The sequence below is a fragment of the Maylandia zebra genome, linkage group LG6, assembly GCF_041146795.1.
Source record: "Maylandia zebra isolate NMK-2024a linkage group LG6, Mzebra_GT3a, whole genome shotgun sequence".
NCBI classification, from domain to species: Eukaryota; Metazoa; Chordata; class Actinopteri; order Cichliformes; family Cichlidae; genus Maylandia; species Maylandia zebra.
In genome coordinates this window covers 20,424,030-20,445,610 of record NC_135172.1, presented here as the reverse complement: position 1 = coordinate 20,445,610, position 21,581 = coordinate 20,424,030, and the positions used below count along the sequence as shown (strand labels likewise).

The following is a 21,581-nucleotide window of genomic DNA, read 5'->3' as shown; positions in this document are numbered from 1 at the left end:
GCTATAATCCACAAAGAGCATACGCACATAGCTTCCTTGCCTCTCCAGATGTGTTAATGCTACATTGAGTGCTGTTGCTATGGCGTCCTCTGTCGATCGGTTTGCTCTGTAGGCAAACTGGTGTGGGTCAAGGCTGCTGGGTAGGGCTGCTGTGATGTGGTAACGCACAAGTTTCTCAAAGCACTTCATCACCACCGGGGTTAGTGCCACTGGTCTATAGTCATTTAGGCTAGAGATATGAGATTTCTTGGGCAAGGGTATTATGGTGGAGGTCTTGAGGCAGGGTGGGACGTTTGACTGTTCAAGGGATTGGTTAAAAATCCTGGTGAAAATATAGGCAAGCTGGTCTGCGCAGTCTCTCAGCACACGTCCTGGTACACCATCTGGGCCGGCTGCCTTCCTCGGGTTAACAGCCCGCAGGGTGCGCCTCACTTCATGCTCCTCCAGAATGATGATGGTACTGCTGCTGTGGGCTGTATGGTGTAGCTGTTCCTCTGAGGCATAGGGTGCAGTGACCTCAAAGCGTGTGAAGAAGATGTTCAGCTCCTCTGCCAATGCTATGTCACCTTCAGCCATACCTGATTTGGACTTGTAGTTTGTCAGCTGCTGGACACCCTGCCACACCAGCCGGCTGTTCTTACTCTCCAGGTGGTTCTCGATCTTCTTCCTATAGTCCGCCTTGGCCTTCATAATGCCTTTTTTCAGGTTGGCTCTAGCCCTGCTGTAGCTCTCCCTGCTTCCGGACCTGAAGGCGCTGTTCCTCTCTTTTAACAGCTGCTGTTGCTAACATGATTCTCCTTATGGGGACTTGATATGTTTAATATTGTGGCGAGCTCAGACAAGGAGGAGACGGAGGTGTCGTTTGGTCTTGCTTCCCGTGAGCTAGCCAGGGAGCACAGCCGTTTATTGACATCTGCAGAAGAACACTGCCGCTAGCTAACTGCTCAGCGCGGCAACCGCACAGCAACAGCAACAACAACAACAACAACACACAGGGCGCCCTCTGACCCCGGAAGGACACACCGTCGCAGCGAGAGGGCGTCACCCGTCACTATGGCAACATAAACAAAACATAACTGTACAAACAGAACCCCGAACAGCCCTGGCCCGCTACAATATGCTGCTGAGAATATAGCCCAGAAGAAGCGTATAGTATAGCTTTTATTTTGGAAAGAGCCATTTCTCTGTAATAAACTCTCTTTTCCAAAGATGAGTGTTTCCTCAATCAGATACAGGTGTTACCGCGCCAGATCCGCGGCCCCGAACCGTAGTAAGGAAACCTCTGGCAGTTACTTGAAGGTTCCGTAACTGACTCGTAGCCGGCAACAGCTTACTATACAGGTCAACTCCGCTAGCAAAAAGATAGAAGGAGGCATAGGAAACTGCTTCACCGAACTTTATTTCTTCTCTAAGGCACGAACACCGCGTACAGTGGCTGAAACAGTTTACTCACAGCGAGCATCGCCGACACAACTCTGGCTGTCGAGGGAGTTATTATATTCCTTTTATTTATTTTCTTTTCGTCTCTTCTGTAGCTAACCGTTACTTTTTCCCCTTCTCCGCTCTCTCTCTTCACACATACACCAGGCAGTCCCGCTACACACATCCCGAATACATTTCCCATCAGGCTTCATCCTTAAAGGGCCATACCTGTAACACAGGGCTCGCAAAATCGCTAGCCCGACGTCCCGGGGCTAGCGATTTTTCCAGTCGGGCTACCAAAATCTATCTCAGCCCTGCCCGTCGGGCTATCATAGGAAGGAAAAAATATATGTCAATGCTTTTGCATTCTTTCGGAAATGTAGCTGGGTAATTATGTCATTGGCATCGGTGAGCCACTGTCAATATGTGACATATTGAAATCGCGTTTGAATTTGCGCTTGTTTTTTGCTTTCACTTTGCAAAAGTCCAGGTGCCTTCTTTTGGCGCACCAAGTCACTCGGGTCAGAACATGGGGTGCCACCATCATCCCACTTCTGACACCAATGTGGCGAGCTCAGACAACGAGGAGACGGAGGTGTCGTTTGGTCTTGCTTCCCGTGAGCTAGCCAGGGAGCACAGCCGTTTATTGACATCTGCAGAAGAACACTGCCGCTAGCTAACTGCTCAGCGCAGCAACCGCACAGCAACAGCAACAACAACAACAACAACACACAGGGCGCCCTCTGACCCCGGAAGGACACACCGTCGCAGCGAGAGGGCGTCACCCGTCACTATGGCAACATAAACAAAACATAACTGTACAAACAGAACCCCGAACAGCCCTGGCCCGCTACAATATGCTGCTGAGAATATAGCCCAGAAGAAGCGTATAGTATAGCTTTTATTTTGGAAAGAGCCATTTCTCTGTAATAAACTCTCTTTTCCAAAGATGAGTGTTTCCTCAATCAGATACAGGTGTTACCGCGCCAGATCCGCGGCCCCGAACCGTAGTAAGGAAACCTCTGGCAGTTACTTGAAGGTTCCGTAACTGACTCGTAGCCGGCAACAGCTTACTATACAGGTCAACTCCGCTAGCAAAAAGATAGAAGGAGGCATAGGAAACTGCTTCACCGAACTTTATTTCTTCTCTAAGGCACGAACACCGCGTACAGTGGCTGAAACAGTTTACTCACAGCGAGCATCGCCGACACAACTCTGGCTGTCGAGGGAGTTATTATATTCCTTTTATTTATTTTCTTTTCGTCTCTTCTGTAGCTAACCGTTACTTTTTCCCCTTCTCCGCTCTCTCTCTTCACACATACACCAGGCAGTCCCGCTACACACATCCCGAATACATTTCCCATCAGGCTTCATCCTTAAAGGGCCATACCTGTAACACAGGGCTCGCAAAATCGCTAGCCCGACGTCCCGGGGCTAGCGATTTTTCCAGTCGGGCTACCAAAATCTATCTCAGCCCTGCCCGTCGGGCTATCATAGGAAGGAAAAAATATATGTCAATGCTTTTGCATTCTTTCGGAAATGTAGCTGGGTAATTATGTCATTGGCATCGGTGAGCCACTGTCAATATGTGACATATTGAAATCGCGTTTGAATTTGCGCTTGTTTTTTGCTTTCACTTTGCAAATGTCCAGGTGCCTTCTTTTGGCGCACCAAGTCACTCGGGTCAGAACATGGGGTGCCACCATCATCCCACTTCTGACACCAATGTGGCGAGCTCAGACAACGAGGAGACGGAGGTGTCGTTTGGTCTTGCTTCCCGTGAGCTAGCCAGGGAGCACAGCCGTTTATTGACATCTGCAGAAGAACACTGCCGCTAGCTAACTGCTCAGCGCGGCAACCGCACAGCAACAGCAACAACAACAACAACACACAGGGCGCCCTCTGACCCCGGAAGGACACACCGTCGCAGCGAGAGGGCGTCACCCGTCACTATGGCAACATAAACAAAACATAACTGTACAAACAGAACCCCGAACAGCCCTGACCCGCTACAATATGCTGCTGAGAATATAGCCCAGAAGAAGCGTATAGTATAGCTTTTATTTTGGAAAGAGCCATTTCTCTGTAATAAACTCTCTTTTCCAAAGATGAGTGATTCCTCAATCAGATACGCAAACGCGCGTTGCAACTTCTTATCTGGTGCGAGTCTTTTATTTTGACAGCGAATGCGCACATGCGGACCACTTATGTGCACCCGTGTAAATAACATAATGTTCTGCCGGGTGTGTTGTTGGTTTTCTCTCGATTTCTGAGTCGACAAGCGCCTTTGTTACTGGGACCAGTCATTTTAAGAAAGGCCCCCATTAGAACCCATGAGAAATGCAAGAAATGCATTATTGCTCAGTCTGCAATATCTTTCCCAGAACAAACACCAATTGCAAATAACATACTAAAAATAAACCTGAAAAATCTGTTTAGAACAGCGTACTATGTTGCAAAGAGTGAACTACCACTGGCAAAATTTAGCAGTCTTTGCAAACTTCAAAAAGCAAATGGCCTAGATCTTGGTTCCACTGTCTCTTACCCGTGACTTCAGCGGAAATTTCAAATTCAGGATCTGACACAGACTGATTCATGTCCTACACAGTTCTTACAAGTTCATAGAAATTTCTGTTCAATTAGAACCAAGTATTTGAGTTGATGATTGTAATTTTTATACAATGTTGTAATTTGTTTTTCAACAATTTTTTGATTAATGTTTTGTTTCCTTTACAATATTATACTTTAATGTATAATATTGTAAAGGAAACAAAACAGGAAACAAAACATCAATCAAAAAAATTGCTCTCTTTTTTATTCGGGCTACTTACATTTATTTTTGGCTACCAAAAACTGAAGAGTCCCTGCCCGAAGGGCTACCAGGGATTTTGAAATTTTGAGAGCCCTGAGATATATTTATTTTTTTAATTATTTTTGTTTCAGCAACATTAAATTTAAAAACTGTACTTTTGAGTTAAAATATATATTTATAATTTTAATAAATGACAAATTAAAAAGGCATGAACATTTTTTTTGTATCGAAAAACTATCGAACCGTGACACCAAAGTATCGAACCGAACCGAACTGTGAATTTTGTGTATCGTTGCACCCCTACTAGTTTCTTAGCATCACTGAGACAGGATGTTCCTAATTTTATAGTACAAGTACAGACCGAAGGAAGGTTGGAAATGCATGACTGTTTTTACCCTTCTCGTCTCCCCAGCCGGTGACAAAGCACGGCGTCCCAGCAGGCATCACGACCCCAGGTTTCGGCAAGCAGATGGGGCTGATCTCTTTTGTCATATTGACAGGTTTGGCCAAGTGAACCAGGGCTATGTCGTTGGTGATGTCATTGGGATCCTGCTCGTAGACAAATCCTTTGTGGCGAATGATGGTATCCACCTTGTAGCATTCCTCAGCTGAGGGAATGTCCATGGAGGAGTTCATGTGGTGCTTCCCCAGGCACATGCGCCAGAAGGAGGGTACATTCAGTGGGCTGGAAATCAAGTGAAAGATAAATGTGAAGGAGACAGAACAGGTTTTTATTTTTTCTTCAGCTTCTCTTTTAGCTTTGGCTGACTTTACTAATGATTGAATCTAAAAGGTCTCTACAGTTTCGTCTGATTTCTACAGTCATTGATCCGCACTGATTACTCCAGCTAGTTCCTAACTTTAGCTTTTGTATGAACAAAGCACACATAACTGTATGTAAGGGTTAAACTCATTATAACGAGAGCTATAAAGCTGAGGGAAGATACAGATTCAGGTGATATCTCCCATTTCTTTACACTTTCATTTGATGAATTGTAACTTCAGATTTATCAGGTATAATCACTTTCAAAAACTGTGCTATTTAAATTCCTATAATTTAGATAGTTTTGTAGTTATATCTTACAACATGAAACAGTGAGCAGCAGTCAGGATCCATTCTTCATGAATCAAAGAGCCTCCACAGCCATGCATATAAGGTATAGGAGAGAACGGTGAAGCCTAAAAAGAGAGACATGAATATTTATAGAAGAAAAGATCTGCTCTGTCACTGACTGTCATGCAGAACAGGAGCTGACAGTACCTGCATAGAGACTTGCCAGGGCCAGGAGTGGGGGATCGCTTCTACACCATTTACAACTCTCACAGTGGCTGTGCTAGGTTTCACCTCTGGGTTTCCACAATTTTCTGGCCAGACTGGGAAAAGAAAGTGCACCATTTATTATAACATCTATACCAGTCATACAGTAAATATATTTTAAGTAAAGAATAAATGAGAAAAAAACCCAGTAGCATAGCTTCTTTAAACTACAACATCAGTTTTTCTTACAGTAAAAGATAGATACAGTAAATTTAAGCATTACAGTGTAATACTGTCAGCTTGGTTACCATTATACTGTTTTTACCTGTGAAATATAACTGCATACCCCAACACCCAGAGGTTTGTGTCAGTCTCTGTATTTTGGTGAACTATGAAAGGATATCAGCTGTGTCACAATTCTCCTACTCCTTGTGCCAGACAGGCATAAAACTGCTGCTGTTTTCAACATTGGACCAACAACCACTCTGAAGGTGAACTAGGCAGATGTGATTGACAGCAGCAGGAGTCTCATTCAGTGATGCCAAACCTTGCAGGTCTAAACCTTAACACCACAATGTTTAGTCTGTAAACTGAAATTACAACTTGTAAATTAGTGATTGAAACATTTGTGTTCATTTATATTTGCGTCAAATACACAAATAAATTAGGAAGAAATTTTCAGTGGGTTCAGATTGTTATTTGTATCAGTATTTACAGAATTTACCTGTATTTGCAAAGAACATCACAAATGTAACATTACAGTTTGCAAAAACTCAGGTTGCAGTTAACTCTCAATTCAAGTGCATAATCCTAGCTACAGTGGCTGCCATTCAATCCATATTTGTTTACGCTGGATGAGGCTGTCAAACTTTGTGAAAAGAGTCTGATATAAATAAATAAGAAAGTGAAACTCAATTCTGTTAATGACAGCGATACTGAAGAACTTTTCTGTCAGTAAGCACTACTGTTTGTCTTTGTTAGCTACTAACAAAGCCAAAAACAGCTTAGCTTAGCTGCTGTTAGCCCTTGTTAGCTAATGCTACATACTGTTGGTAAAACTTTCTTTGAAGTGGATCTTATATTTCTTGGACTATATATATGTATATATATTTATATATTTATATATATATATAAATTCTCGGATCCTTCATATCTTAAGATATAAATAAAATTTGCCTCCATTTCACATAAAGGGCTACAAGTTCCTTTCTTCTCTGACTGTGGTGTATTACTATGTGGCTAGTATCTAACCCTATACATATACCTCATTAGCTTTAATGACGATCTGTCTCAGCCCTTATATTCAAGATGGCGGGCAACATGGTAGCTTCCACAAACCAATTAACACTCGATGTATTTTTAATGATAATTTCAGAATTTATGACCATGCATTAATTGTTGCAAAATGCAATTACACACTAATAAATGTAAATCTATGAGTAAAGTATTTTTTTTAATTAAATAACCTAAAAAACTATGGCTGACTGTACCTTTAAAGTATCTTTATAGCAGTTTTTTACAGTGTATGTCTACACTCACTGATGGTGATGTTGTCCCATGGATTACTAGGGAGAGGTGGTAGAGTTGGGAAGATACTGGTGTCAGTAGTCCAGTAACCACGGAAACCCTTCTCTTGGCTGGCTCCATTACTAAGGAAGCGGATGACGACTGTGTTACTAGGGATGTTGATGAGGGGTGGAGGGGCAAATCCGCAGAATCGACCTGCAGAATAGAGGAGAATAAATTACAGTTTTCCACCATTGTGTGTTATGTGACCTGAGACATAAATTGTGGACGGTATTTAAAGTTCGGAGACCCACCGAGTGATGCCATCGTTTCACCATTGATGACCTCCACATAGTCCACACAATTTCCTAACAGGTTTACAGCTTGCAGCTCAAAGTGAGTGAAGGCTACATGAATACTTCTTGATGAAGGAACGTTGATGCGCCACGTGCAGACAGTCTGGGCTTGGTAGTCATTAGGCCAGTTAGGAGAAGTAATTTCACCCTGATCACTGCTGAAAGTCCCTCCACATGGAACTGAAGTACAACAAGAAGAAACAGGAGGGAAGGGAATAGAGTTTGAAAAGAGGAAAGGAGAAGATTTAAAAATATTATGAAAATTAGATATTTAAAGCTTTACATTTTTTAATTTTCCCTCACAGTCTTATGTTATCTTACCTTCTGTAGCGTCCACTGCCCTCCAGGTGGCAGTGAAGCCTGAGTCAACCACTTTGTCGTTGGAGGAGAAACTGATGTGAAGCGTATTCCCATCACTCACCATGTCTGCAGGAGGCACGTGACTGCAGTGGGTACCTGAGGTAATATGAAAATGTGTTAGAAGCTCTGTCCTAGGAGTTCATTTCATAATAAAAATTCCCCCCAAAAACTGCAGATATGTGTTTGAGACATTTAGGGCTGATCACATGTGACACCACTATCTGTTCAGTGCTATGCCTGGCAAACTGATTAATGGCACTTTACTACACAGTAAAAAAGGGTTATTTGAGTATATATTCTATCTCAATAAGGTGCTTGTACCAGTCTGTTTAATGCCATGGTTCTTTAGCACATGGTGGTTATATAACTGAGTGCCATTCTGGAAGTGAAAGCTCCTTGTGGGGGTCAAAGGTTTTTCTTTTATTTGTTACCGGTCTGTAGGTATTTTTACTTGGGTAGAGATTTATTTGTCTACTTTGGGCTTCTGGTTGCCATGCATGCTATGCAGATGTTCAATTTTTTTTAGCCTGACAAATTTTAGGTTTTATCCTGACATCACAAATGATCAAACTTTAGACATTATAATGATTGGTTACATCACTGTCACAACAACAAGAGGCTGCACTGACTGTGCTGAAATGTCTGCGCTGGTGTCTAACATGGAAAGAAGGCAGATCCTCACATACCCAGACTTCCTGTTTTGTCTGAGAGTCTGACTTTGTCATTTAGGCACAAATCACTCTCCTCCAGAGAGAAATTGTGGAAATGGAGGTGAACCAATTTGCCTTCAGGCACTTGAATGTTCCACTGGCACTGGGCTGTGTTGCTGTAGGTGCCAGGGTAACCCATAGAGGACAGAGTGCCACCAGTACCAGTCAGGTCCTTTGGTCCCCCACAGCCTGATGCTACATAGAGAAGACAGAGAGAGAAAACTGGCATTACACTTTGACTTTGTCACATATTGTCACAGTGGGGAAACGAAGTATGTTTAAAGAGCTGGATTCATACTGTGCTCATTGTAGAGGTGTCGGCGGATGACATTTGTTATCCACGGGATGTAGGCAGAAGAGCGGGTGAACACAGAAGGCTTCTTATCCATAATGCATCCAATAGGGCCAAAGCTAGTTATGCCATGAACTTCCCATGGATCGCCAATTTTATCCTGGCAAACCAGGGGTCCCCCTGAATCCCCCTGTCAAGAGCAGAACATTAAAACACTAAAGTGGTTTTGTTGTTCTTTTAAAAGATTAGATAAGATAACTTTATTTAGTCTCACACTGGGGAAATTCACCTGTTAGAACCTGACAAGAGTCGAAAGGGAAAGTGAAATCAAAGCCACACTACCAAGAGTAGTTAAATCCAAAGTTATTTATCCTGAGTGAGAGGATGTTGAGAGGTGAGAGGTGTTGTCTGTAATGGACATTAGCTTGGCTATCATCCTCCTCTCACCCACCTCATCTATGGAGTCTAGGGGACTGAACTGGAAAGAGCTGGCCCTCTTCCCCAGTCCATTAAGTAGTTTCCAGTTTCTCTCTGTGCTACCATCTCACCAGCAATGCTGACCAAAAGACATCAGCCTGCCCAACAGATGGAGTCTTTAGCCCTTCTTGTACAGAAATTAAGCGTTATCCGACCAGTCCAGTTTACTGTTAAGATAAACCTCAATTTATGGCCGCAATATAGCTCCTCTTATAGTTCTTCTTTTACCTGACAAACAGACTTGAGCTCATCAGGCAGTGTATAACCACAGCAGATCATGGAGGTCTTGACCTGGAACCACCAGTAATCCATCCTGTTACAGGTGTCATAAGGCACCACAGGCAAGGCGACCTGGTTGAGCGCTTCTGCAGCTTTAGGGTTAATTGAATTACCTGATAAACACACAGAGTCATTTCAGTTGTTACAGAAGCCTCGAGATTGACGCAGGAACATTAAAAAAGAGGCATTTACACATTAAATCCAGCAGAGGGCATGCTAAATATACAATTCTGAGGTGATGCAGTTCTAGTTCTTTGTAAATAAATATCACTTTAACACAGCTCTGAAACATCAGGCTACAATTATTTTATCAGAGGCTGCTAATGAACATGACAAGACAAAAACAGCACCAGTTTCATCTCCCCAGCCGGTGGCGTAGCACTTCTTTCCCTCAGGTAGGGCTTCCTCTTCAGATGGAAGGCAAGCAAATGATATCTCATCAGTGGGTGTCACCTCTCCATCCAGTCTGACCAAGGCAATGTCAAACTCCACCGAGGGCACTGTGGGGTACTTGAAGCCCTCGTGGCGATAGATACCAGATATGTTGAAGCATCGCTCACTCGGCTCCGTGTAGGTCAAGTTGTGTTTGCCGAGGCACATGCGCCAACGCTCCAGCTCATCAGCGTATCTAGGTGGGAAATGAGCAGATGAACTAATGCTAATGCTTTACACTGTACCTGTCACTGTCAGTGCACTGTGTGACATAAAGCTGTATCTGTTTGGATTGTGGGATTTCTAGTTCCACAAAAATGTATCTATCATATATATGTATACTCGAAAGGCTCCATGGTGCACCAGCGCCTCTATTTCTAAAGAACACTGTAGCCTATTAGCCAAAGCGTTGAGGCATTTCTAACAAGGCATTGTTCCCACACTGTAATAAGCCCGAGGTAACAGTGCACACACACACACACACACACACACACACACACACACACACACACACACACACACACACACACACACACACACACACACACACACAGAGATAACTGCCTCCTGAGATTACACAAATGGGCTTCTAGGAAGTTTAGGAAAACTTTTGCAGAAATAAAAGCCAATAAAAGCCAGACTTAAATGTCATTTCTTTGTAACTGACTTGAAAAACTTTTTTTGGAACACATTACTAGAAATAGTACATGTATTTATTGATGAGGGAACTGAACATGTACCTTATAAAGCAGTGGGCTGCTGTAAGTACCCAGTTCTTATGAATAAGAGTACCACCGCAGGTATGGGAGAATGTGGGTTCTGGCTGACTGGTCGGCCAGACCTGAAACAAGCAGAGAAGAAACTCACTAAACAGGATGATGATGATGATGATGATGATGATTAAATGTGATGAACAGCATTGGGTTCAGATCTGTACAGTCAATCAGAAAATTAATATAGGATACAGAAAAGGACACTGATATCATATTGTGAGGAAACTGTAACTGCACAGGTTATGTACTCGTGAGGCTTTTCGATGCCGTTTGTTTTCATCTTTCTGTGAATTTTCCTCATTGGCACATGGAGATTCTCACCTGCATGGACACTTGCCAGGGCCAGGAGTGCGGTGTGGCTGGCTCTCCATTCACAATACGTGACACAACAGCAGGAGGAATGGCTGGTTTCCCACATGTGCTTGGCCAGTCTGGAAAGGCAAACACCCACATGTACAGAGTCTCTCGAGAAATGATTTGTTTGTGCACTGTACAGGCTACACAAACAAATCTGTGCCTGTGTAAATAAAGCCTGAATAGACGACACGTATCAGCAGCTAACAGACTTGTGTTTTTTTAAAAATAATTTTCCAGTTGTATCAGGTTTAAACTGTGTGGTGTGTCCTAATGATTCTGGCTTTTAGTAATATGCACACATACTGCAATGTCTTTATCTTCATTCAAAAATAATACGATGCTCCTGCGGCAAAATTCAGCTAATTGATGTCACAACATGGACATGCGTGAAGATATAAATTTATTAATCTACAGACTTCCCACTAAACTGTCCCAGTCACTCTTATCACACATTTTCTTCCTTTGTACTCATTTTACTTGCATCATTCTATTCACAGGGCGACCCTGCATGAGCCTGAATGAGTAAAATCTCCTAGGCAGTGGAGCCCATCTATAAAACTATTTTCAGCTATCGGTTTGGCAGGGCCCTGCGCCACCTGGGGCTCATTGGCAATTTGAGAATGGAAATCAGGTGACAACCGGCAAGTTAGTAGGAAAAGTCGGCACATCAAATCACCTTGCTGTACTGCACATCTGGGAGACAGTAAAGAGGGTGTGAAGAAAGAGTAAGCAGAAATCATGAATCAGATGAATGTGTGAAATGTGTCTGTGCAACAGCTGTGCTAAACTCTTATCTGGGGGTCAGTTTAATTGGCTAGTGGGAACTACTGCCCAGCTGAAAGTGTGTTAGTTAAGATTAAGAAATACTAAACAGAGTGATCGATTTTATAAAATAGCTGCAGGTATTGAAGCCGTGCTGTGACAAATTGCAGGTCCTTTATTTCAATCCGTGCAGAGCTCCACTGTCCCTAATTATGGCAAATGCTGCCTGACTGTTTCAGTACTTGCAGCAGTGTTTAACAGCGATGTTAAATGCAGCGCACTAATTTATTGTTTTGCCACTCGGATTCAGTGTGACACGCTGACAACGTGACATCTGATATATTACTGCCTTTTAAGGTTGTCATTGCTAATTTATTAGCAAAGAAATGCTTCTTTGCGCACACAGTCGACACTGTATTCTATTGAAAGACCTTTGAGCTGTCTAATGCTACAGGGAACAAATGTGAACCTGAACCTAGCGAACTGGAAATCTAAAACAGTGCACCACAACAGGCCTTGTATAACTGATGGGAATAAACATATTGTTTATGAGTTCAACACAGATCAGTTGATTTATTTTCGTAGAAAAGTGTGGATCGATGCAGCTTCACCTATGCAGTCTAGGTGCTTGTAATAAACTGTGTGGGGCTGGAGCAGATACTCCACCTATGATGATGTTGTCCCAGGGATTGGGCTGAACAGGTGGCTCAGTTGGAGCAGGCAGGCTGGGGTTTGTTGTCCAATAGGCCCTGAAACCTTTAGCTTCAGTAAGCAAGTCTGTATGGAAACGAATCAGCAGCCTGTTGCCGTTTGTCTGGATGGGATCAGGCAGCGTAGTTCCACAAAACTGACCTGAAAGGATTGATGACAAAAAAGTTTGTCCACAGTTCCAAAGTGACACAAAAAAGCTTCTTCAATTAACCGAAGCAGGACTTTCAGTTACTTTCGCTCTGCAGGTACAAATTATTTGGGGAACAGACATTGGCAGCTGTAAAAACCTGCTTACCATAGCTTTGAATCAGTGCAGAAGTCAGACCATTGATGTCATAGACCATTATGTTATCATAGCATGTGGACGTTAGGGCATCTTTTGCTTCGAGGTCAAAATGGGTGAATGTCAGCGTGATTTTTTTCCCCGAAGGCACCTTGATGTTCCACATGCACTCGGTGTTGGCCTTGTAATTCATGGGCCAGTCCTGGGACTTGATAACTCCGGTTTCCTCCTTTGAAGAAAAGCCACAACCCAGGATTTCTGAAACAGACAGGGGAAATGATAGAAAACTGCACGAGAGCCTACTATGAAGCATAGTATTGAATGTAACTGGCTATTTACTCCGTTGCATTAAGTATAACTTTGAAGCATTTTTAACTTCTTTGATTATTTTGAATTTATTTTAAACTTTTCATTTTTTCATTTTTCATAAACAATTTAATATGATGGACAGTTTAAAACATTCACCTTCACTGCACAGCTTACATGATGATGGCTAAAACATCCATTAAAACATATTAATAATTCAGTATATTTACCAAACTCATTTTTGACACAGCACCGAAGCCTGCTGATAACCTTTATGTGTTTTATTCAAGTAGACAGCAGGAGTTTTAGCGTTATATTTTTACACTGTGTGATTTGTGCTTTAACTTTTTCTTCACCAGATGTGCAGCTGCAAATTCTTCTCTAGCTTCATAACTGTGATTAAAATAAAGAAAGGAGTTTTATCATTTTCTTTGGATGCTTGTCACTATGCACTCCTGCGCTTTGATAGAGCTCTCCCTATTTATGCAACAACTATATTTCTCCGCTAATTCCAAAAGGCACAAAAACAGCACTGCACGTGAGTAAAGCATGGCAGTGGTAGCATCATGCTTCGGAGCTGTTTTTTCTTCAGCCGGAGCTTTATGCAAGGTGAAGGGAATTACAACCCATTTCAGACATTTGTCAGAACATTAAAGTTTTGTAACAGCAAAGCCAGAACCCAGACCTGAACTCAGGTGAAAATCTGTGGGACGAGTTGAGGAGGACCGTGCACAAGAGATACTCTCGTACTTGGACAGATTTGGAGTGGGGGCAAATATTGCCAAGTTGCGATGTATCATGGTGATAGACGCCTACCCAAAAAGCAAGAGGTGCTTCAAGCAAGCATTAATTAACTTTGTGAATGTTTATGCAACCAGGCTATTGTAAGTTTAAACAGATTAAAAGGTATAAATGTGTTTTTGAATGGAATGTTATGGGTTATAGATCACACTGAAGGTGTAAAAAATCCTTGACACGATTTATTTTTAATAACAAAAGCCTGGCATTTTTACAGGGGAGTGTAGACTTTTTATATCCACTGTAAATATGTGACAGAGGAGGAAGAATTTTATGTTCTGTCTAAATGAGATGCTGTACTGCTACAGCATTATGTGCCTCAGGTGTGGAGGTGCTCCTGTGTGTTTGCGTGTGTGTGTATTCGCGTGTGTGTTTTGCACTCCTGCGAGTGTGTTCATCAGCGCTCAGTACCTGTGATATCCTCAGGGTACACAGCCTCCCACTTGGCAGAGAATCCGCGGTCTGTGAGGCGACTGTCAGACTGGAAGGTCACAGATATCGTGTCACTGGCGCTGACCACCACTGGGGGAAGGATGTAGCCACAGTGTGTACCTGGATCAGCGAGAGGAAGGACAGAGGAAAAAGGGAAGGTATGAGAGAATGAAACAAAGCAGAGGAGAGAGAGAGACAGTAACATCAACTTCTAATGAGTGAAACATGTTGCAAATTAAGACGAACCCTTCACTAAGTTCAAAAAATCAGCATACATATTGGCAGATACACATGCCACATTATTAGGAACATCTGACTTGGATTACAGGACAAATTCAAATTCAAATTTTATTTGTCACGCACACAACCATACACAGTATCACATGAGGTGAAATGCTTGTGGCTGTGCAATGCAATGCCCAACCATTAAATGACAGTGGTTTTACAGTATTTACAAATTTACAGGTTATACAAAATTTACAGATTTAACTTAGAAATTTACAGTAAAATATGTGCAAATAGCAGAAAGAGATTATAAATTATAGGAAGTATGCATGAAGAAAAACCAGAGTGCGTGTGATGTGTGTGGGAGAGTCCAGTCCTACACCTGGTTCAGGGCCCGAATAGCCTGGTGGAAGAAGCTCCTCCTCATTCTCTCCGTTTTGGCCTTAAGGGAGCGGAAGCGCTTCCCAGACCTCAACAGTGAGAAGAGTCCATTGTTGGGATGGGAGAGGTCCATCATAATCTTCCTAGCTTTGGACTTGCACCGCTTGGTGTAGATGGACAGCAGGTCAGGGAGCTCTGATTGAATGATGCGTTCGGCTGAGCGCACCACTCTTTGCAGATCTCGTCTGTCCTGCTTGGTGCTGTTCCCAAACCAGGTGCAGATGTTTGTCGTCAGGACGCTCTCGATGGTGCAGGAGTAAAAGTCCTTGAGCACCTTCAGTGGCAGATGGAAGTCTCTAAGTCTTCTGAGGAAGAAGAGACGCTGACGGGCTTACTTAACCAGGGTGTTGATGTGACAGGACCATGACAGGTCCTGAGTGATGTGGACACCCAGGTATCGGAAACTGTCCACTCTCTCCACTGGCGTGCCACTGATAATGAGGGGCTTGTAATTCCTCGCCTGCTTTGTAGTGAAGTCCACGATCAGCTCCTTAGCTGACGTTTAGGAGGAGGTTATTCTCCTGGCACCAGGTCTCCAGGTTCCTAATCTCCTCCAGGTAGGCCGTCTCGGTGTTGTCGGAGATCAGGCCCACAACAGCAGTGTCGTCAGCAAACTTGACAATGGAGGTGGTGTCGGATGTGGCTACACAGTCATAAGTGTACAGTGATTACAGCAGGGGGCCTAAAACAGAGCCCTGAGGCGCTCCAGTGCTGAGTGAGATGGAGGGGGAGACTTGTTTTCTCAAGCTCACTAAATATAATATGGACTGCCATATTGACATGACAGAACCATGCGCTTGCTGTTGTTCAGCTAGTAACTGCGGAGGCCATCTGAGTCAAGTGAATCGCATGCAAGAATCCAGTCCAAGATGGTATGTGCTTTGTGACACGGCGTGTTATTAAGAGATCCATATACAGTGGTCACACAGAGGCATGGTCAATGAGGGACGAAGTGTGCCAAGAGTATATCACCACGAGCCTGAACTCATGACATAATTCAGAATGAAAATCTGACACCACCAGCTGAATATCACAGCAGAAATTAACTAATCAGGCCTGGCAATTTTTTTCTCACCTTCCGCTATTGTATGCTTCTGTAGTCCACTGATGAGCTTTCAGAGTCTTTTTATTACCTGAAACCTGTCGTGTTGTTCTTCTCTGACCTTTGCAATCAACAAGGCATCTGTTTGAGATCATTCTCTAACAACCCTACTGATGGCTGTGAATGAAAATCTCAGGACCGCATGATGTGCCGCTAACATGATGCATGGTGTGGAGGACGTTGTGTTAATTACTCTGCAACTCCATAGATACATATTGTGAGCACGATGACTTATGAACAATGCACACTAGACACTTTATCCTTAAACCAAAGGTACTTCATATGGACTACATGAGCTGATCAGAATTTGGAGAACTTTACAGAGAGAAAAATAATTATTTGATCCCCTGCTGAATTAGTGACATTACTCACTTATAAACAAACGAAAAGGCTCTACTTTTGATTGTAATTTCATTTTTATGAAGGGAGACAGAATAACCAAAAGTTATTAATTGATTTGCGTGTCATTGAGTGGAATTATTTGAATCCCAAGCACAACATGACTCACTACTGTGAGGTTTAATAATCCTTGTTGAAAAGCACAGTGGTAAGGCATTTATTGTAATCTTTCACCAGGTTTGCAAACATCTCTGTTCTAAATCCTTTAGCTTTCTTGACTGCCACTTGTTAAGACAAGAATTTCTATAGGACTGAGCTCTGGGTAGACCACTCCATGTCCTTAATGTGCTTCTTCTTTAGCCACTCCTTTGTTGCCTTTGCGATCTGATTTGGGTCATTGTCATGCTGGAAAACCCATCCACAACCCATCTTCAGTGATGAGGGAAGGAGGCTGTTCTCCTCTATCACCCGGGGTCAACACACCTGAATCACATGATTAGTTTGTTACCAGGCCTCTGGGGAACTTCAGGACATGACGAGGAGGTCATTTAGCCATTTGAATCAGCTGTGTTGGATCAAGGACACATCTAAAACCTGCAGGACACCAGCCCTCGAGGCCTGGAGTTGGCCACCCCTGGTGTAATCATTTGAAAGTGAGTTTATTCCTAGTGGGATCTAGGATACGGAGTCATTTTTTTTAACACTTAAACATAAATATACTAATATACGAATTATACTAATTTGTGACCATTAGAAAATAGCAAGAAAGTGAAATGCTGAAGAGCAGTCAAAAAAACAGTATTTTGATACAGTCCTCCTTGAAATTATCTTAGAACAGGGGTGGGCAATCTCAGTCCACGAGGGCCGGTGTCCCTGCAGGTTTTAGATGTGTCCTCGAACCAACACAGCTGATTTAAAGGGCTAAATTAGCTCCTCAACATGACCTGAAGTTCTCCAGAGGCCTGGTAACAAACTAATCATGTGATTCAGGTGTGTTGACCCAAGGTGAGATCGAAAACCTGCAGGGACACCGGCCCTCGTGGACTGAGCTTGCCCACCCCTGTCTTAGAAGTTAATGAATCTTTCACAACATCCTGCTTTTGGGCGTAAAGAACACAAGGACTTTTGTCATATTTCTTATTGTTACTTTTCCTTTGTGTTTTGTGCACAGAAACATATGCCCTAATCTAAAAGTATGCCCCACTAAAACACCATTTGCTTATCTGTGAGTGTTTCACGGAAAGAGTGCATCTCAGTGCTTTAGTCCTTGAGTACTGAGCAATAGATAAAGCTGTATCAGCCTCACTGCAGCCCCTGAAGTGAATAATGAGAGGTAATTTATAGTTTGCTGTGCTCTGTGCGACCCAACTCCTAATCAACAGATTTACAGACGCAGCAGAGCGGCTGCAATAAACACAAGCCAACGGCCTCACATTCATGTGCTTCTCTCACAGGTCAACCGAGCTAAATTGCAAAAAAAAAAAAAAAAGCATGCAGCATGTAGTCAACCAAGACAATGCAAGAACAAAATAGAAGTAATGGCTCACCTAGAGTGCTGTATTTGTCTGAGATGATCAGTTTGTCCTCCTTGCACATTCCAGTCTCTCCTGTGATGGCCAAGTCAGTGATCTGTAGCTTAACCAGGAATCCTTTGGACACAGATATCTCCCAGGAATTATTTAAATGGGCAGGATATGGATTTGGGAAACCTGATGACTGAAGAACTCCTTTACGTCCATCAAGGATTTCTGGGCCACCAGGTCCTGTAGCGAAACCAGCACTTGGTAATACTTCCTTCTTGTTTTGCTAATGTTAAAATCTTTTAACATGGGGGGGGGGTTCAGGCTTTGGAGAAGGTGCTTACCTGAAGTTGTGGCAGGTGGAGGGGTTTGTGTGGTGGGTGCGGTCATGGTGGTGGTGACAACAACAGGAGGAAGGCTGGACTTTGTGTACGTTGCACTGAATCCTTTTGAAGTCAGACTGTTGTCAGATTTGAAGCGGACCACCATCGTGTTGCTGCTGATTTCCAGCGGCTTCGGCATGGTTCCGCCACATAATTTACCTGTGATGGATTACACGTCTGTGACAAGGCGATAGACTCTTACGCAGCCTTGTGTAAGAACAACAGCTTTGACATTAGTAGCTGCTACGTGTTGCTTGAGAAGTGAAGTCAGATGGAGACAGATTTAAATTCATTAAGATTAAAATAGACTCGAGAAACTTGGCCCATTGTACAGCTTCTCAAACTTTTAATTGAGCTCATCTTTTATTCATGGCCCTACAAAGTTGACATTGTTAATGTTGAACAAAGCCCACAGTCTATTCTGACATTTTAACACATCCCGTTTTCCTCTTAGTCACATATCCAGCTTTGATGTAAACTCTACTGATGAGTGAAAACATTTTGGTATGTAAAGAAGAACTGTGGATTTTGTTTGTAATTTGTGCCATGCTTACCTGCTAACTGAGGGCTGGCCTGGTTGTAATCATAGACCTGAACAAAGTCTCCACAGGCTTCAGGGACCAGGTCAAAAGAGGTGAATGTCAGTTGGACCGTTTCACCTTCAGGCACTGTGATTCTCCACTGATTCAAAGAGCAAACGCACAGAAAGAGTGTGAAAGGCTGTGTCTGCTATGGATTTAAAGAGAGACTATTATGTTAATTTCCAACTCCACATTTATAATTCTTGGACTATAGGACAGTAGCTTTTCACTATTTACTCTGTTGCAAACAAGACACTTTAACTACTCCCCATTTAAGCCAACTGCATTCTGATTGGCTGCCCCTTGCAAACAGGTTTAGGTGGACCCTGAAAGGACCATATTAAGGAAACCCCCTCTTATTGACATCAGCAGGCCCAAGAGTAGAAATAACTGTGTGAAGTAGTGTGTTCAGAGCAGTCTGAAACACTAGCTTTACTAGCAAATACACTGACATTATTCTTTTAAACACTGACCATATTTAATATGAGCATCCATCATTTTAACTGATGGAAAATGACAAAAGGCTTAATATTTGCCCTTTAAAATCATTTTGATGTCGTTTCAGTAATGCACAGCGCAGCCATCTGCATCACTCCTCATGTTCTCCTTCTACTAGTCTCGTGGTTTCGACATAGGCTACTGTAACTCATAAATAATTCTCTCACCGACTCTGCTCTTGTTTGGACAGACGGTGATCTGTCGAGCTCAAGCTCAGCCAGATGAAATCATGATGACAGCCAAATAATGCCATATGACTCCACATCCAAACCCAAGCATGCAAAGCCGCACATCCGAATACACTCTGATTCATTTAGATGCGTTAATGAATGATCAGAACCACAAACGCCATCTGGGTGAGAATCGGAAACGTCTAGGCTCGTCTATGCTAATACATCACTGTCGTCAATGTTATGTGAGATATTTAGGAGTATATATCTTTACCAATCCACTTTTGGCAATTAGATTTATTTTTGATTAGATTTTAAACAAAAAGCCCATAAATTATGTTCAGAATTAGGCGTAACCTATATCCTATATCTAAATCTATTCAAACAGACAACAGTTTCAGACATTAGTGGCATTTATAGGAAGCAGTAAGAACACATTTTTACTATTTGCAATTACTTACATACTATTCTTATTGCAAGAGACAATTAGCTCAGCTTTACACTGAAACCAAGTGGAACCACTTGCCTTGTTTAAATGTTAAACTCAAAGCCTCCTATTAGTCTGACTTTAAAGTTTTAAAGATGTTTACCTCTGTTGCTTATCTGGTCACATCAGTTTAATATCCTAAATGAGATATTTTTAATTTTCCTGAATTAGCTGTGTTTACGCTGCCACTGGATCTGAACACTGTAACTGCATTTGAAAGTCAGATACAGTGCTTTAGGAATTCGCTGGAGCTTGGGTAAGTGCTCCAGCAGCTCTCTAATGATGTTAACTTTTATTTTTCAGATTACTTTTTGTGTGCGGATCAAACAAAACCGACAAACACGTTAATTACTGAATTTTAGACGTGTGTTTTTGAGCCTTGGAGACGGGCAGGGTGGTTTGTTTGTTATTTCTTTATGCTAATCAGGCTAATTATCTAAGTGGGTTTATTACGGCCAACCTCCTTCAGCTCTGCGTGGAAAATGAAATCTGATATAAAAATGTCAGTTATAGCCGCTGTATCATACTGCAGTATGATACAGTCATGTAAGAGTCATTGGTGCTTCCTCAGATGATTCATATATGTTGATGATTGTTATATTTGCTTTTAATTTACCTGTTTTCTCATTTCTAATTGCTCTTATTTCCCAGTTTTATATCCTTCTGCTGTCAGTATTACTTCACCTTATATAGTTTCATTTTTATCTCTTCATACAGTTTTTTTATGGGTTGCTTGTTTCCTGTCTTGTCCTGTGACGATGCATTAGATTTTTAACTTTTTTTAATGGTACAATATAAATTACATTATTATTATTATTATTATTATTATTATTATTATTAGTAGTAGTAGTAGTAGTAGTAGTAGTAGTAGTATTCAGATGCATAGTTCCAGTCTTAATGAAATGCTGTTGGATCTGAGCTGGTGTTTGTGTGTTTTAGTTCATGTGTGTGGCTCTACCTGGTATAGCGCTCCGTTTGGGTAGTTTTGTTCTGGGAAGCCGGGCGTCATCAGATTCCCCTGATCACCTTGGAGAAAGCCTCCGGCTCCGGCTATTTCTGGCAGCAGGGATGAAGGGCACTTCATTTCCACAGATAGCGCAAGGATACCCACAGCACACCCCTCCACCTACCCACCCCAGTTTTGATTGACCATCTATTACCCCTCGTCTCACCTTGCACCCATCCCTACAACATTCGCCTTCCAGGTCAATCGTGTAACGTAAGACAGAGATCCAACGTTATGTCAGGCTTATTTCCTCGATGAAGTCATTTCTTATAGTCTTACCTGATGTGAGCTGTGGAGCCACAGCTTTGTAATGAGCCTTGAAGCCTCGGTCTGTTTTTCTGTCATTGGTGTCAAAGTAGACCGTCAGCTGGTTTGTCAGCGACACCACTGGGTTCGGTTTATTGTAGCCACAGTATTTACCTACAAATATCACAGATAAGAAGCTGGTTTATTATAGGGGTTGTCCAACTGGTAATAGACAGCTCTAAAGTTACAATGATCAC

General features: G+C 42.5%; 1 protein-coding gene across 1 annotated transcript in view; it reads right to left on the bottom strand.

The window, feature by feature from the left end:
- zgc:154142 (ovochymase-2) overlaps positions 1–21,581 on the bottom strand; it is a 31,218-nt gene that overhangs the window by 3,811 nt on the left and 5,826 nt on the right. The window contains exons 4-23 of the mRNA XM_076884837.1: positions 21,358–21,498; positions 21,031–21,128; positions 18,891–19,017; positions 18,298–18,495; positions 17,981–18,196; positions 14,306–14,446; positions 12,803–13,048; positions 12,463–12,648; positions 10,999–11,108; positions 10,645–10,745; positions 9,823–10,100; positions 9,422–9,585; positions 8,723–8,906; positions 8,401–8,619; positions 7,676–7,810; positions 7,313–7,534; positions 7,032–7,214; positions 5,496–5,608; positions 5,319–5,413; positions 4,630–4,919 (exon numbers count right to left, since the gene is read on the bottom strand). Of these exons, the coding sequence (XP_076740952.1) occupies positions 4,630–4,919; positions 5,319–5,413; positions 5,496–5,608; positions 7,032–7,214; positions 7,313–7,534; positions 7,676–7,810; positions 8,401–8,619; positions 8,723–8,906; positions 9,422–9,585; positions 9,823–10,100; positions 10,645–10,745; positions 10,999–11,108; positions 12,463–12,648; positions 12,803–13,048; positions 14,306–14,446; positions 17,981–18,196; positions 18,298–18,495; positions 18,891–19,017; positions 21,031–21,128; positions 21,358–21,498 (3,447 nt within the window). The remainder of the gene's footprint in view (positions 1–4,629; positions 4,920–5,318; positions 5,414–5,495; positions 5,609–7,031; positions 7,215–7,312; positions 7,535–7,675; positions 7,811–8,400; positions 8,620–8,722; positions 8,907–9,421; positions 9,586–9,822; positions 10,101–10,644; positions 10,746–10,998; positions 11,109–12,462; positions 12,649–12,802; positions 13,049–14,305; positions 14,447–17,980; positions 18,197–18,297; positions 18,496–18,890; positions 19,018–21,030; positions 21,129–21,357; positions 21,499–21,581) is intronic.